Source organism: Lonchura striata, chromosome 17 (genome assembly GCF_050655825.1).
Source record: "Lonchura striata isolate lonStrDom1 chromosome 17, ASM5065582v1, whole genome shotgun sequence".
NCBI lineage: Eukaryota > Metazoa > Chordata > Aves > Passeriformes > Estrildidae > Lonchura > Lonchura striata.
In genome coordinates this window covers 1,599,535-1,614,490 of record NC_140719.1, presented here as the reverse complement: position 1 = coordinate 1,614,490, position 14,956 = coordinate 1,599,535, and the positions used below count along the sequence as shown (strand labels likewise).

General features: G+C 63.0%; 1 protein-coding gene across 2 annotated transcripts; it reads right to left on the bottom strand.

Moving 5' to 3' along the window:
- Nucleotides 1-398: 398 nt before the first annotated feature.
- LOC116184227 (uncharacterized) lies at nucleotides 399-10,162 on the bottom strand. 2 transcript variants are annotated; one of them, XM_085593689.1, is made up of 2 exons: nucleotides 2,467-10,162; nucleotides 399-1,955 (listed from the first exon to the last, which is right to left on the bottom strand). In XM_085593689.1, exons 1-2 carry the CDS (start codon nucleotides 3,988-3,990, stop codon nucleotides 1,923-1,925), a joined length of 1,557 nt encoding a protein of 518 aa, XP_085449815.1. In that variant the 5' UTR covers nucleotides 3,991-10,162; the 3' UTR covers nucleotides 399-1,922. The 2 variants fall into 2 exon arrangements, with proteins under 2 accessions (XP_085449815.1, XP_031362180.1); XM_031506320.3 differs by having other exon boundaries at nucleotides 2,467-2,997.
- Between the last annotated feature and the right edge of the window lie 4,794 nt (nucleotides 10,163-14,956).

Genomic DNA, 14,956 nt, shown 5'->3' with positions numbered 1-14,956 from the left:
CTTCCTCAGCCTCTCCCAAAGACTCACAAACTTTTTCCAGACAGGACAGTCATCCAGCTTGGCAGGGCTGGGCCAAGCACCAGACAGTGTCCCCAGACAGGCAGGAGCAGCCTGTGCTGGGAACGCCTGGCCACTGCTGGACCCAGTCTGGCACTGCTGGAGCCAGGCTGGCACTGCTGGACCCAGACTGGCACTGCTGGACCCAGGCTGGCACTGCTGGAGCCGGGCAGCAGCCAAAGAGCTCAGCACGAGCTTCTGCTGCCACAAGTCAGCAGGGCGACAGTTAAGCCTGGTTTGGAGGCTTTAGCACTGCCCTTACACACCCACCATGGAAAGCAAGAAATGACACGGGAATCCCAGAAAAGCCTGGGTGGAGGGAAGAGGCACACCTTAGCAGGGCAGGAGAGGACTGTGATTTTATTTGCAGCAACCTGAAGTCATCTGCAAACACGGGCACTCCTCCCAAGCCCCGCTCCCGCAGAGCAGGAGCAGCTGCCGCCTGGCACAGCAGCTGTCCTGGGACACCAGCGCCAGGCCGGGCTGCCAGCACCACCGAGGGACGTCAGCACCACGGCGGCACATCAGCACAACAGAGGGCTTGTTCCAGGTCGATGGCAGCAGCCCCAGCCAAAAGCCCAGCCTGCAGGAGCCCCAGCACACGGCAAAGAGCCAGCGAAGAGCCACCGGCTCCTCCCACCTTCCTCCAAGCCCAGGGAGCTGCAAAAGGCCAATGCTGGGACTCTGCGTCCCCACAAGGTGCCCAGGTGCTGCCCCACTGCTGGAGCTGGGCCAGCCCTCTGCACTGGACCTGCCTCAGGATGCAGATGAGAGAGGCTGTGCCCAGCACCCCCCAAGCCTGGCAGGAGGAACAGAATGGGGCTGGAGGTTTCCTGGCACAGGGATGTTAATGCCCCCAACCATGCTGTGCCACCAGGTGCTGCCCTGGAGCACGGCCCAGCACTCTGCCATGCTTTGGCTGTCTTTCCTGATTCCATCCCTCTACCCCATGGGCCGTGAGGCGAGGAGAAGCAGGATCCAGACGGAGTTTGGTACTCGTGATGCTGTGGGAGGGGGGATGACTCTCTTCTGGGGAGGTGGATCCCTGTGCCAGCCGGAGGCTTGTCCCTGGCTCTTCTCCACTGCTCCAAGACAGTGATGATGATGTCCTTCTCTGCCACGCACACAGGGCTGCCAGCACCCAAACCTAGCCACGAGCAGGTGGGCACTGCCCACCCCTTCCAGGGTGGACATTTCCCAGCACGGGGACTCTGGCAGGGGCTCTGTGCAGGATCGCTGTCCCACCTCCAGTGCAGTCACTTCTTGGGGACACCTGTCCTGGCACACATCGTCCTCAGGCTCCTGGGCCCCATGGCCCACCTGGCAGGTGCCCATCACCAGCACATCAATCAGCAGAGTTCACAGGGAAAAAGCAACGTCAGTCCAGCCAGTGCCAGCAGCCATGTCCCTGTGGGGTCACCTGGCCCCATCCCATGGTCACACATGCCGTGCATGCAGCGAGGGCCCTTAGGAGATGACACAGCAGCACTTTGGGCAGCAGGAGCAGCAGCTGCAGCAGCCACATCGCCTGCCAGCCCCCTGCTCCTGGCCCTTGGCTGGCTTGTCCAGGGTCACCGTGTAAAAGGAGGCAGATGAGTCCCCGTTGGGCATCCTCAGGCTGGCGTAGGGGTTGTGGGGACGGGACCAGGACTTGTCTGTGGAGAGGGTGGGGCTGTTCCAGCCATTAGCAGGCTCCGTGTGTCCCTCCGTGCCGTAGCAGGGCACGGCTGCGGGGTTGCCGATGACGGTGGGCTCGTCTCTCAGGTAGCGAGTGATGAAGCTTTGCTGGAACTGCTCCCGTGGGATGTTGACGCTGGCGTAGGGGTTCTCCACGGTGACTCCACGATCCATCTCCCTGCCCCTCGTCACACACGTGGCCTGCCTGGCAGTGCCCACCCCTGCGGGACAGAGCCCCTGTCACCCCGGGGTGTGGGGGTGTTCTCCCAGCAGGGCAGGGGACCCCCGGCAGACCCCACTGGTTTGGGTTCGGGGTGCAGAGCTGTGCTCCCCACTCCCTGCCAGCCCCAAGGGACCCCCACAAGGCACCCATGGACCCACCAGAGGCAGGAGGGGAGGCAGAAGCGGGGGTGCAGGGGGTGAGCAGGGCACTGGGGGGGCGGGGGGATGCCGAATGGGGCACAGAGTACAGGTAGGGCAGCGGGGTGGGGCAGGGATTTCTAGGGAGACACGGAGCAGGACGGAAAACATGGGGAAAGGAACGGGAGGAAAGGGGGTGCAGGGGAGTGGAAAGGCAGAGGGCAGCTGGGATGGGGCTGAGGACGGGGCAGGCGGTGGGAGATGGGGAATCGGGCCGGGGGGCGCAGAGCAAGAAGGAGGGCAGGCAGGGGAAGGGCGCTGGGGCGGCAGGCAGGACGGGGCGCGCTGGGGCAGCGATCCCCCGGCACTCACCGAGCTGCGGCTCCGGCCGCTCTGCCCCGGCCGCGCTTCCTCCTGCACGGACCGCCCCGAGCGGCGCCGCCCCGAGCGGCCGACAGACAGACGGACCGCCCCGAGCGGCTCCCGGACAGACGGACCGGCCCCGAGCGGCTCCCGGACAGACGGACCGGCCCCGAGCGGCCGACAGACAGACGGACCGCCCCGAGCGGCTCCCGGACAGACGGACCGGCCCCGAGCGGCTCCCGGACAGACGGACCGCCCCGAGCGGCCGACAGACAGACGGACCGCCCCGAGCGGCTCCCGGACAGACGGACCGCCCCGAGCGGCTGCCGGACAGAGGGACCGGCCCCGAGCGGCTGCCGGACAGACGGACCGCCCCGAGCGGCTCCCGGACAGACGGACCGGCCCCGAGCGGCTGCCGGACAGAGGGACCGGCCCCGAGCGGCTGCCGGACAGACGAACCGGCCCGAGAGAGCGGGGTAGGAACACCCCGCGGGCAGCACCCGCCCACTGCCCAGCCCCAGCACCAACCCAGCAGCCCAGCACAAGGCAGGGGCCACAAGGGACTGGGCACTGGACAGTGGGCACTTGGCACCAGGGGCTTGGCAGTGGGCACGGACACTGGTCAGAAGGCACTGGGACCAGAACTGGACAGGAACACTTGGCACTGGACAGAGGCAGTGGACACCAGGCAAGGCCACCAGTACTGAGGCACCAAACCAGAACCACCCCCTGGTACCAGGAGCTGGGCACCAACACCAGCGTGGGCACTGGCACCAGCACCACACAGTGCACAGAGAGCACCACCCAGCAGGCAGTGCCACCATGCACTGCCAGCACCACCAGCACCGAGCACCGACACCAGTACAGGCACCAGCAGCAGCACTGTTGCCACTGAGCTCTGGGCAGTGGCACCAGCACTGGCACCACACTGGGCAGCGGGCAGCGGGCAGGGACTGGGAGGGAGCACTGCACTCCACAGGTCTGTGGGCACCAGCAAACCCCGAGCAGCAGGCGCAGGGCAGAGGGCACCGAGCACCATGCACATGTCCTGAGCACCGGGCAAGGGGCACCAGCTCTGCAGCCTCTGGCAGCTCCCAGGCCCCCTGCCAGGCTCTGCCTGCCCCCATGGGCACCCAGGGCCCTGCAGCCAGGGTCCCACAGCCCCTGCCAGGCTCTGCCTGCCCCCATGGGCACCCAGGGCCCTGCAGCCAGGGTCCCACAGACCCTGCCAGGCTCTGTCTGCCCTATCCTGCCCTGAGACCTCAGTGCCAGGGCTCTGCTGGGGTCCTCATCCCTGCAGCACAGTTTGGCTGTGGTGTGACCCTGTCCCTCACAACAGGCCCTTTTCCAGGGGGGGCTCGGGGGATTTCCAGGGCACTGCTGGATGGTGACATCCACGAGGCTGGATGGAGTGAGGACGTGGCTGTGCAGGGTAAGGAGAAGGTTGCTGGCACCTGTGCCAGTCCCTGGCACCAGGAGGGCTGCAGAAGAAAAGATGCAAACATTCAGCGCTCTCCACCCTGCCCCATCCATGTCCCTCCATGTGACGCTGCTGTGACATCCTGAGCCACTGCCACTGTTCCCATCCCCAAAGCCCCCAAAGTGGCTTGTGCAGAGCCTCAACACCTTCCCACGAGAGGTTCTGTGCAGAACCTGCCCCTCCCCTGAGCCTCAGGGATGGTGGGACAGCATCCTCCTGAGGCTGGGGACAAACACCTCAAATTGCAGCTGAACCCTGCTGGGAGGGAATTACATTTCCCACACACTTTGCAAAGGCAAAAGCCACTTCCTTCTGGCTATCCTTCTGACAAGAGAAACTATTTCTCCCCTGTCCTGAGGAGCAGGGGCTGCCCAGGCCAGTCCCTTGGCACCATGGACAAGCAGGAGAGCTCCAGAGGGCGATGGGATCCTGCGTGCCCCTGGCAGCCCTGCCCCTGGGATGAAGCTGCCAGCCCCTGCTGCTCTGCCTTCCCTCTGTGGCTGATCCCTCTGTCCCCGAGCCCGCTGGGCTGGCAGCTCCCAGAGTGTGGCATCCCAGCAGGGAGGCTCAGCAACCTTCCAGGTGGTGGAGGGAAAGGAAGATGGAGGCCTGGGATTTTTGGGGGGGAGAAGCTGACCCTCCTCTGAGCAGTTCTAGCATCGAGAGGGGGGCCTCATACACTTCTGTGCCTCAGTTTCCTCTCCAAGGACTGAGAAGGGGGTGCAGCAGAGCATGTATTGTGACAAATCAGCATCACAGCACACAGCTCTCGGGTTTGAAAGCTGCACAACTCCTGCACAGACCCCTCAGGGCTTTTCTGTCAGCCCAGGGTCACCTGGAGGAGAGCCAGCAGCACCCCCTGTCCCTGCACTGGGCTTCGCTGCTGCCCAGTTTTCCCATCTTGAGCTGTTTCCCCACAGAAAAACTCATCTGTTTGACTAAACAGGAACCGATAAAGAGGCATTCTCCACCCAGGTGTCCTGGGTAACCCAGCCCCGCCTGCCCGTGCCCGGCGTGTCCCTGCCCGCACGGGGAGGGGATGGCGCCGTGGCTCTCCCCAGCAGCCCTTTCCCCTTCCTCGCAGAGCCTCGGCACCGGCTGCGTTTCTCTTTTAGCCCCAGATTTCCATGCCCAGCCCGGCTCTGGGGGACCCTGAGAGCCTGCAGCCCCTGTGTCTGAGCGCCTTCCCTCTCCCAGGGGGCTCCCACACGAAGGTCACCTCACAGAACCTCGGGTGGGGACATCCCACGCTGCTGCCCGGGCTGCAGACCCCGCCCAGCCGCTCGGAGCAGTGTCAGCCCGGATCCGAGGTGCCTCCGTGCCGGGGATGTCTCTGGGCTCTCTCAGCCTCCAGCCGTGGCAGCTCCGATCTCGCAGGCAGCTCCTGGATACCCTCATCCCCCACCTGGCAGATCTGTGGCAGCCCCAGATGAGCAGGGGTCTCACCAGCCAGGAGCAGCAACCCCTAATCTGGAGCCTGAAGTTCAAACATTTCATTTCTTGCCAAGAAATTCTCCAAACTGAGCTCCAAGGGCCACATCCAGAAATCATGTGTTGATCCTTGGAGGATTTATAGACGATGGAGGATCCTCAGGTGGAAAAGTTGCTCTTGCTGCATCGAAGCTCAGGCTGCTGGTTTGGAGCTGTCTCATGTGGGATTCCTCAAGCTGGGAGCCAGCAGGTGCTGCAGAGCTGTGCCCTGCTGGAGTAAATGGAGGAGCTGAGCTAATGTGAGGCTCTCTGTGGCTTAAAACCAGCCTAAATTCCTGCAAATGTTTCAAGGGAGAAAATAAATAAACAGAAAATAAACAGAAATAAACCGAAAGCTCAATGCCCACCCTGGAGATGTCCTGTGCTGGAGGTGATGGAGAGGGAGGTTCTCAGAGACACCACACTACTTCCAGAGGAACAGTGGCTTGAGGAGGAGCCTGGGAAAACCAGGAGAGAGAGGGGGAAAGCCAACCAAGGCACTGGCTCGTGAACTTGCTGGAAGCCTGGAAATGAGGGGCCAGCCCCGTGGAGGGGAATGGGTTCCCAGCAGGGACTGCAGGTGCTGCAGGGGCAGGAGCATCCCCAGGCCTGGGACACAGGAGGAAAGTGCTGGCTCAGGAATTCCTCAATGCCACTGCATGGGCTGCATGGCAAACCAAGGCAGGGCACCCACAGCCCCTGCCCTGTGCGACCCAGCAGGAGCTACTGGGAGTTTCTGCAGGATTCCAGTAACTGCAGGGATCCCCTGGGGTGCCGTACCTTGCCGGCGCTTCACACACAGCAAAAGGCAAATTTATTTTGTAAAAAACCATCCAAACAAACCAACCAACCAACCAACCAACCAGAAAGCCACAGGCAAGTCCTGCTCCTGGGCCTCTTTCTGCTGGGGACAGGTATTTGTGCGCATCCCAGCTCCCCGCAGGGCTCTCCCAGGCACAGAACAAACACAGAGCTGCCGAAGCGCTGCCGTCCGCAGGCGCTGCCCGGGCTGCCGGGCGGTGCAGTGCCTGGCGCGGGCACCGGGGGGTGGTGATGCTCTGCGCAGCCCATCCGTGCCGGAGGATGCCGGAGAGCGACGCTTCCCTGAGAGAAAGGTTTTGCCCCCGCGGAGGGGACAGCTCGGTGAGCCCCCAGAGCAGATCGTGGCCGCTCACCAAACCTTGGCGGGGCTGAAGGCTTCGCTGAGGCTCAGGAGAGCCCGTGGGTGGCCGGTGTGAAAAAAGGACAGGGGGAGGGGTTGGGCCACTGCAGAGATGGGAGGGCAACCCCCAGGTTCAGGCTGTGAAAGACATGGGAGATGATTCCCTTCGGGACATCACAGGTCTCCCACCGTGTGCGAGGTCTTCTTCAAGCTTTGACCTTAATTCTCAGCTGCCTCTTCGTTAAAATCAGAAGGAGGCCTGAGGGTACGGAAGGAGAGATCACGGGGAGAGGCACCAACGGGGTGAGTATCCCGAAGGGGAACCCCGCAGAGCAGTGCCACCAGCGCCAGGGCTCAGCTGTCACCCACTGAAGGGCGGCTGTGGGTATGAGGGTGCCGTGGAGGGGACCCCACTGGTGCAGGTCTGAGGGGCACTACAGGGAGCGCCGAGCAGGACCAGGGATAAAGCTGCCAGAGACAGGGGGCTTGGGAGCTCATGGAAGCTGCAGGATTTGTGCTCTGTGCCCTTGAGCAGCACAGCCCCTCACTAACACCCCGGGGTGGGAAACTACAGCACCAAATCCAGCCTGTGTCCCCAGGCCTGTGCAAAGACCCTGCCCAGCTCGTCTCCACGTCTGCCCGGGGCGTGCAAGGAGTTCCCACAGCTCCTGGCTCGCTCTCAGGGAAAGCCATGTGTCCCAAAGGAGGGCAGCAGCTTCTAAAGCCCAAATGGAGCCTGGAAGCGACCTGCCAAAGCTGCTGGGTGGGAGGATTTCCTGCGGTCCCTCGGCTCGGCACCTGGGTGCACACACCGGGCTGTCCTGGTCCTGCCCCCGTGCAGCTCCGGGCACCCCCTGGGTGCAGAGGGGCAGCCCAGCTCCTCTGCAGAAGGAGACTCTGCCCCGGCTGCTGCTCCCCTGCAGCACAGCACGGTCCCGAGAGGGCTGGAGGCTCCTCAGAGCCCACGGTGTCCCCTGCCAGCGCCATCCTGCTCCGGTGCGCTCTCCCGATGTGACAGCCGGGGCACCCTGCGGGCTCACGGCCGGGACAGGGATGCACAGCCGGGGCACACGGGCTCGGGGCGTGCGGCGCTGGGCACCGTCCCTGCCGGGCCCTCCCGGTGCCCGCGGGGACACGGACGCTGCAGAGGCACGTCCGCGGTGCCCGGTGAGCCGGGGCTGCTCGGAGCCCGTGCTGCTGTCAGAGCCCGTGCGGCGATGATGCAGAGCCCGAAGCCTCTCCAGCTTAGTGCCAGGCTCTGCCCTTGGCAGGGGGATGGCGCATTCCTCAGGGATGTCGAGCTGGATACATCCCCCGGTGTCCAGGCTGGCACGGCCACACCGACATCAGAGGAGCGGCCGGCGCCTGGCCCGCTGCCGGCCGCTCCCCGGGCTGCAGGAACCAGAGCGGAGCCGGTTTCCTTATCGCCCTCCCGCAGCCCCCTCCGTCCCTCTCCCCTGCGGCTCCCGGCCCGCAGCCCCCGGGTCACGCCGGGGCTTGGCAGCGGCGCGGGGGAAGCGAGCATTGTGGCTGCCCACTGCGGCCCGGCTGGAGGAGAAAGCAAGGATTTCCTGGCCTGGAGCAAGTCCTTCCCGTCTCCTCCCAGCTGCCGAGAGCCTGCGGGCTGCGGTGGGCTGTTCTCAGCAGGCTTTAGACCAGGAGCCAGGAGCTGCTGCTGAATGTGCAAGGAAGCCGGAGGCAGCACACATCTGGGCACTTCTGTTGGCAGTGCCACAATCTCCCCCTGTGCTCCATCCTACCCATAAACAAAATCCCTGCTCAGGCAGAGCCTTTGGCCAGCACTGAGACGCTCCCCTTGGTGCTCCTACATTGTCCCCCACAACGTGCCACGGGGACGGTGGCAGCTGGGTGGCCTCGTGCTTTCACACTGGGACTTCAGGAAGGGCAATTCACCCGTGTCCAAGCTCAGCCCAGCCCCACGACAGGTGGATACTGCGGGGATCTGTGTCCATGGGCAGGAAGCTGCAGCTCCCTGTGCAGAACCGGGCAGCAGCAAACAGCCCGGCACGTCTTCCAAGGCTGCGCCCTCACACAGACGCCTGGAAAAGGGGCTGTAAGAGTCCCAGCTGGGACACGGGGTTGGGCAGCTGACATGCACAGCCACGTTTCTTCCTGCTCAAATGTCACTTTTCCTTCCTGCGGAGGGAGCAGCCGAGGCGGGGGCAGCTGCTGCTCCCACCCTGGGCAGCCACGTGGGCGATGCCGCAGCTTCCGCCGTGCCGCGACCTTGTGCAGCGTCTGCACCTGCCGACGGCTTTTTTAGGACAAGGGCTGGTTTCCTGCTACATTTCCTTGATTGAAAGTTTCCACTCCTGGGGGTGACTGTGGCAGAAGGGCTGTCACTCATCTCCTGGCCTGGAGCATCCCCAGCACTTTGCCATCCTCTCCTTCGGCCCCTGCTCCGGGGATGGATTAGGGATGGCACCATCCTGCTCCGGGGATGGATTAGGGATGGCACCGTCCTGCTCCGGGGATGGATTAGGGATGGCACCATCCTGCCCCGGTGAAGGCTTGGCCGTGGCCATCTGGGGCTGCCCTCCACACGGGGAGCCGGCAGACCCTGTGCAGCACCCAGCTCCCAGCTAAGCCCTTGGCTCCGGCTCCCTCCCGGTGGAGGTCTGGTTTCTGTCCTGCCGTCTGCTTGTCCTCCCGGCTCCGAACAGTCCCCGTTTGTTTGGCTCAGGAGCCGGGGCCGCGTGCCTGGGCCGCCTGTGCACAACGGCTCCTTGTTCACCGCCTCCCTCCCCGCTCGCTCCTCGCCTGTTTTAGCAATTATCCCAATTAGCTGTGCCCTCTCCTTGCTCCCCAGCTGCACCTCGGACCCTCATCCCTCCTGCTCCGCAGCGGCGGCAGCGCTGCTGCCCGCAGGGGGCCAGCCCCGGGCCGGGGGGATGTGGGCACCGGGGCGATGGCTGCCACCTTCCTGGGTGGGAAACAGGCAGGCTGTGCAAAATCCAGCTGGCTGTGGTCCGTGCGGAATCCCAGGGCTCTCTTCAATCCTCTTTGGCACTTGAGGAGGGTGAGGAAGCTGCGCTGAAGCTGCAGCTCCCAGGGTGCCGCTGGCATCTGCCTCTGCTCCCTCGCATGCCCCGGGTGGCGCTGCCCGTCCTGCCCCAGCCGCACCGGGTGCCCCCCTGCCTCGCTGCCCGGGCGCGGGGGTGCAGCCAGACGGATTCCTGCAAGCCACGACCCTCGTGCCACCGCGGCTGCACCATCCCCAAGCTCCCACAGCCGCTAGCTCGGCCAGAGCCGGGGGCGGGCGGGCCAAGGTTGGGGTTTCCACCCGCTGACGAAGGCTGGGGCCGTGGAGGGGCCTTTCCACAGCAGTTTCCGGCAGTGCCGTGCTCCAGAGCTACCTTCTCCTCTGCCCCCTGAGCCCACGGAGAAGCCGGAGTGCAGTCCCTGGGCACGGGAGCATCCCTGCCGGCAGAGCCCAGCGAGAGAAGCAGGAGCAGTTATTCCTGCGTGCTGACAGTGCCTCGTGCATCTCCCAGACTGGAAACCCAGGGCAGGCAAAGCCCCGGATCCTCGGCCCGTGGTCACAGCAGCGTGGGCATCCCCCTGCCAGCACCCCCGTGCTGCAGCCGTGCGGGGACACAGCGCCTTGGCAGGGGCATCCCCAGGCGGGGCCGGCAGCGGGGCTGCCGCTCCCGGGCCGGCCCCGAGCGCCCTGCCCGCGCTGACAGCAGCCCCGGGCTCCCGGGGTTTGATCTTTACCGCTCCAGCCCGGCTGTCTGCTCCCATTTGCGTCTGCCGAGGGCGGGATGCGAGCGCCGGGCTGGCGCAGGCTGGCAGCTCTGTGCTGGCACGCAGGCAGCCCCGGGCAGGCAGCCCCTGCGCTGCTGCAGCGCCGCCTCCGCAGCCCCAAGCCTGTGCGCACATCAGGGTCCCGCAGGAAGCAGGGCTGCGTGAGCCTGGGCAGGGGGACGGCCCCCAGGGACCCCGTGTCCCTTGCTGGGGGACAGTCCTCAGCCTCGAGCCTGCACCTTCAAAGCAGAACCCTTGAGCCTGCAGCCAAAACTGCCCCTTCTTCCCCATCCATGGGGCCGTGGCAGCTCCAGAGCACCTGGGGAGAGCTGTGTGCACGGTGCCCTGCAGAGCTTCCCGTTCCCCCCAAGCAAACACGTGGCTCATGGGACACGGCTCATGGTGGTCCAGGTCTCTCTGGTTACTCTGTCCTGTTCTGGGGACACAGCAGAGCCCCAGTGGCATCTACAGCTCCCGCAGCAGTCTGGACATGCTGGGTCCCCCTCCCCGGGTGAAGCCCTGGTTTCTGTTACATGGAATGGCCTCACCTCCCCGTGACACCCTGGCTACAGTGCTCCACTTGCTTCCCCACAGCCTGCACAGGAGCACCAGACTGCTGCAAGCCCCTTGTGCCCAAAGGTCTCCCTTCAGCCAAGGCGCTGGGCAAGGAGTCCTCTCTGGAGGGAGCAGAGGGGAAAGACCAGCCTCGATGTCTTCAACAACATCCCAGCATCCTGGCACCAGGCACGTTGGCCCGGGCTCTTGGAGGACTGGAGAAATCAGGGTGATGAAATCCCAAGGCCAGGTGATGCTGTCAGCCCCGGAGAACATCCCCAAGAGCTGGTGCAGCCCCCCATGCCTGCCCCATGGAATGCAGCCGCTCCCAGCTCCCACCCACGGCAGCGCTGGGGAGTTCAGCAGCTCGAGCAGGACGGTGACCCACTCCCGGTTCCAGCCTCCCACCCCCAGGCCTGCGATCCACCCCTCTTCCCCCACTGCAGCTCTCCCACCACACACTCGGACCGAGCCTTGGCTCAGCTTCCCAGGCTCCAAGAGCAGCAGCAGCTCCTGCTCGGGCAGCCCCCAGGGCCCCACAGCCTCTGCCAGAGCAGGAGCCGTGCCCAGGGCCAGCTCCTGGCTGTGCACCCACATAACCCCCCAGGAGGGTTACAGGCATGCAGGGAAAACAAACCCTGAGCTCACTGCTCAGATTCACCCAGCTCACCCAGGAGTGCAGCCCCACACAGGAGCATGGGCTGCCCAAGCTGAGCAGCAGGGCCAGCAGGAGAGCCAGGGTGCTGCCAGCTGCTGAGAGCGGGCATGGGGGAGGGCATCGTGCCCTCGGGTCCTGCTGGGAGCCCCAGGACAGCCACACTGGGACAGCAAGATTGCCCCCTCTGTGAGCACAGCCTCGGGCATGGGGCTGTGGCCAGAGAAAGGAGGGCAGCACCTGGAGCCACACAGGACTCCGTGGGTCCCATCCACTGCCTCCGGGGAAGTTTTCCTGCAAAAGCTGAAATTATACTGCAAAAACAAACCACTGCCTTGGTCTGGACTGCTGCTCGGAGCTGTGTCCTGGCTGAGGCAGTGCCCGGGAAGGAGGAGCAGGACCTCGGGCACCGCTGCAGCCTGCCAGGAGCACGGTGACCCCCGGGGCACCTCGAGGGCACAGGCGGCCGCCACTGCTCCTCCTGCCTGACCCAGTTTGTGCCTGGCCGTGGCACCCAGGCGGCAGCGCTGGCAGGGTGTGGGCACCGGCCTTTCCCGGGGAGCCAGCACAGCAAACACAGAATGTCACCACAATCACCAGGCGCTGCCATAGCCCTGGCACCGGAGCTGCCCCCCAGCCCTGTGCCCGCCCGGCCTGTGAGGAGGGCTGGCACAGTGCTGGGTGCCAGCTCTGGCACAGGCTCTGGTTTCTTCCGAGCCCCAGATCCCTCAGGCTCTGTTAAACCTGTCATCAGCTGGGCTACACGCCTGGGGGAAGGCTCTGCAGAGCTGCCACTTGTATTTCTGGGCCAGTCCTGTCCTGTTTTCTTTGGACACAAGGTGTTTTCGAAAGGAAGTGGGTCTTCCTTGCACGCTCTCACCCCTGAAATGCAGCTCTAGGTCTTTGTGGTTGCCCCTGCCTGGGCCAGCAGCCCCTGGGAGGCTGCAGACCTCCCTCTCATTCCCCAGTGGCACTGCAGGACTGGGAAGGGGTTTCTGACATGCCTGTGCTGCTGTGGAATCACCAACCAGACGTGAACTTCTCCAGGGAGTCTGTGGGACTGTGCCTGCCTGGGGCTGGAGAAGATGCAGCCTCAGATGAAAAAGGGGGCTCTGATGGGAGCAGGGGCCCCACTTGCCCACAGAGCTGTGGCTCAGAGTGTGACCAACTTGTCACTCTGGACCTTGTGCAGGGCAGATTTGAAGGACATCCCACCACCTCTCTGTGCCCTGGTCTACTGTTTGACCCTCAAAGACAAAAATATTTTCCCTGTGTATCTATAGGGAAATACATCTGGAATTTCCCACGTCCTCACTTGTGGCTACAGATCCCCATTCTCTCTCCCTCCTCTCAGGAGATAACTGTGGAGAGCAGTACATTTTCCATGAGTGTTCTTTTCTGGCAGCTGAGCAACCCCAGATCTGCAGGCAAGGAGTTGGTGGGGAGGGGAGTGAAGGCCAGCACATCCAAGGAGAGAGGATGTGGTCCCTTGACCTCCCCCCAGCCCATGTGCATCCCCCCTCCTCCTACTCCTTTTTCCTGCTCAGTGCAGCACCAGCAAGGTGGGCCCCCTCTTCACACCCAGGGTTCATAGAAGTGGCCACAGCATTAATCAGTGATAGTAAAAATAATGATTAAACCCCTTGGAGTCTGTTGGGGCTTTAGGAACATCCGTAACCTTCAGGCTGCTCAGAGTACCAAGTATGCATCTCAAGGTTTGTGAGCAGCTTCAGACACTTTGGGGATCTTCTGAGCATCACTTCTCTCATGGTAGGGTCTCTGTAGACAGCTGCAAGCCTAGAAACCAGCCCATGAAAGCCCCCACCATGGCATTAGGATTGATGCAAGAGCATCAGTGGTCAGGTCCTGGCCACCAGCAGCCAACCCACACACTGCTGCAAACAGCAGCCAAGGAGCAGCTCTGCAGCAGCTGGGGCATCCTTCAGCTACCAGCTGGCAACAAGAGACTGCTGCTTTCTTGGCAGATATTTCAGTAGCATCCCTCCTTCACCATGCTGTTTGCTCTGTCTGGGCAAGCTGCACAGACAGCTCCTCTGGGGCTTTGGTGGAGCACTGTGGCCGATGAGAGCTGCCCTGCTTTCCTCTTCTCCTGGGGTCTGTGCTGGGCTGTTGTGCACCTCAGACAAGCCTGGGGGGTCTCAGCCTGGGGAAGAGGAGGCTCAGAGGTGACCTCATTGCTCTCCACAGCTCCTGAAGGGAGGTTCAGACAGGTGGGGTCGGTCTCTTCCACCGGGCAGCACTGACAGAACAGGAGGACACAGCCTCAGCTACGTCAGGGAAGATTTAGGTTGGATATTAGGAAAAAAAAATTCACTGAAAGAATAATAAAATACTGGTATTGTCTTCCTAGGGAGGCAGTGGAATCACCATCTCTGGGTGTGTTTAAAAAAAGACTGGACTTGGCACTTGGTGCTATGGTCTAATTGAGGTATTGGGGCATAGGTTGGACTTGATAATCTCAGAAGTCTCTTCCAACCTCATTATTCTGGGATTCTGTGGTGCAGACTGGAGGTGCCTTCTCCTGGTGCTCTACCCCGGGAAGGAGAGGCAGTCCAAGGGGGTAGCACACAGAGGATGAAAACTCGGGCTGGGGGTACCACATCCCTCCCTCCCTCCCAGGCAGGCCAGGCCGGGCAGGCCCTGCGCCGGCGCTGTCCCACGCAGACCTGCAGAGAAAGCTGCTCTCTGCAAAGCTGGGGATGAGCTCACGGCTTTGTGGGTGAATTATCTCTGTGATGAGTGATTCACCAGAGCAAAACAAGATCGGTGTGAGAAACAGAGAGGATTTTGGGACGAGCTGTGGATGCGTGCAGGACCCAGACAAGCAAACTTGGTGATGAGAGCAGCAGGGAGCAAAGGAAGGTGGCCCGAGCTGCTGCCACCAGGAGCATGGACAGCATGGATGGGGACCTGGGTGTGGGACAGGTCTGGCACACATGGAGCTGTCAGCTCGCCCAGGGAGGGTGGAAAGAAAAGCCTCAGGTGCCATCACAGCGCAAGGCTGGCACCAAGTGAGAGCAGGGCTGTCCTCTCAGAACAGGTCCTTCCCACAGATGCTGGAAATCCAGAGGGGCAATAAAACCCTGAGCAAACAGCTAGATGGCTGAGCAGGTAATGGCTGATGGTGAGGAAGAAATTTAGGGCCAAATTATCTTTTGGCTTCACTGTCCATCTCAGCAAAGCCTGGCCAGCAGTGTTACAGCTCCCAACACATCTACAGAGCAAAGGTTTCAAGCTGATCCAGCCAGGACAGTGGACGTGAATGAGTTTTGCAGGAAGAAGCTGTGGTTTCACACAAGGTCAACACCAGCTGAATTAGAATAGCCTCCTGATATCAAACAGCAAAACCTTGTTCATCTGGGACAAATGAAGGGAATCCACTGGCAAA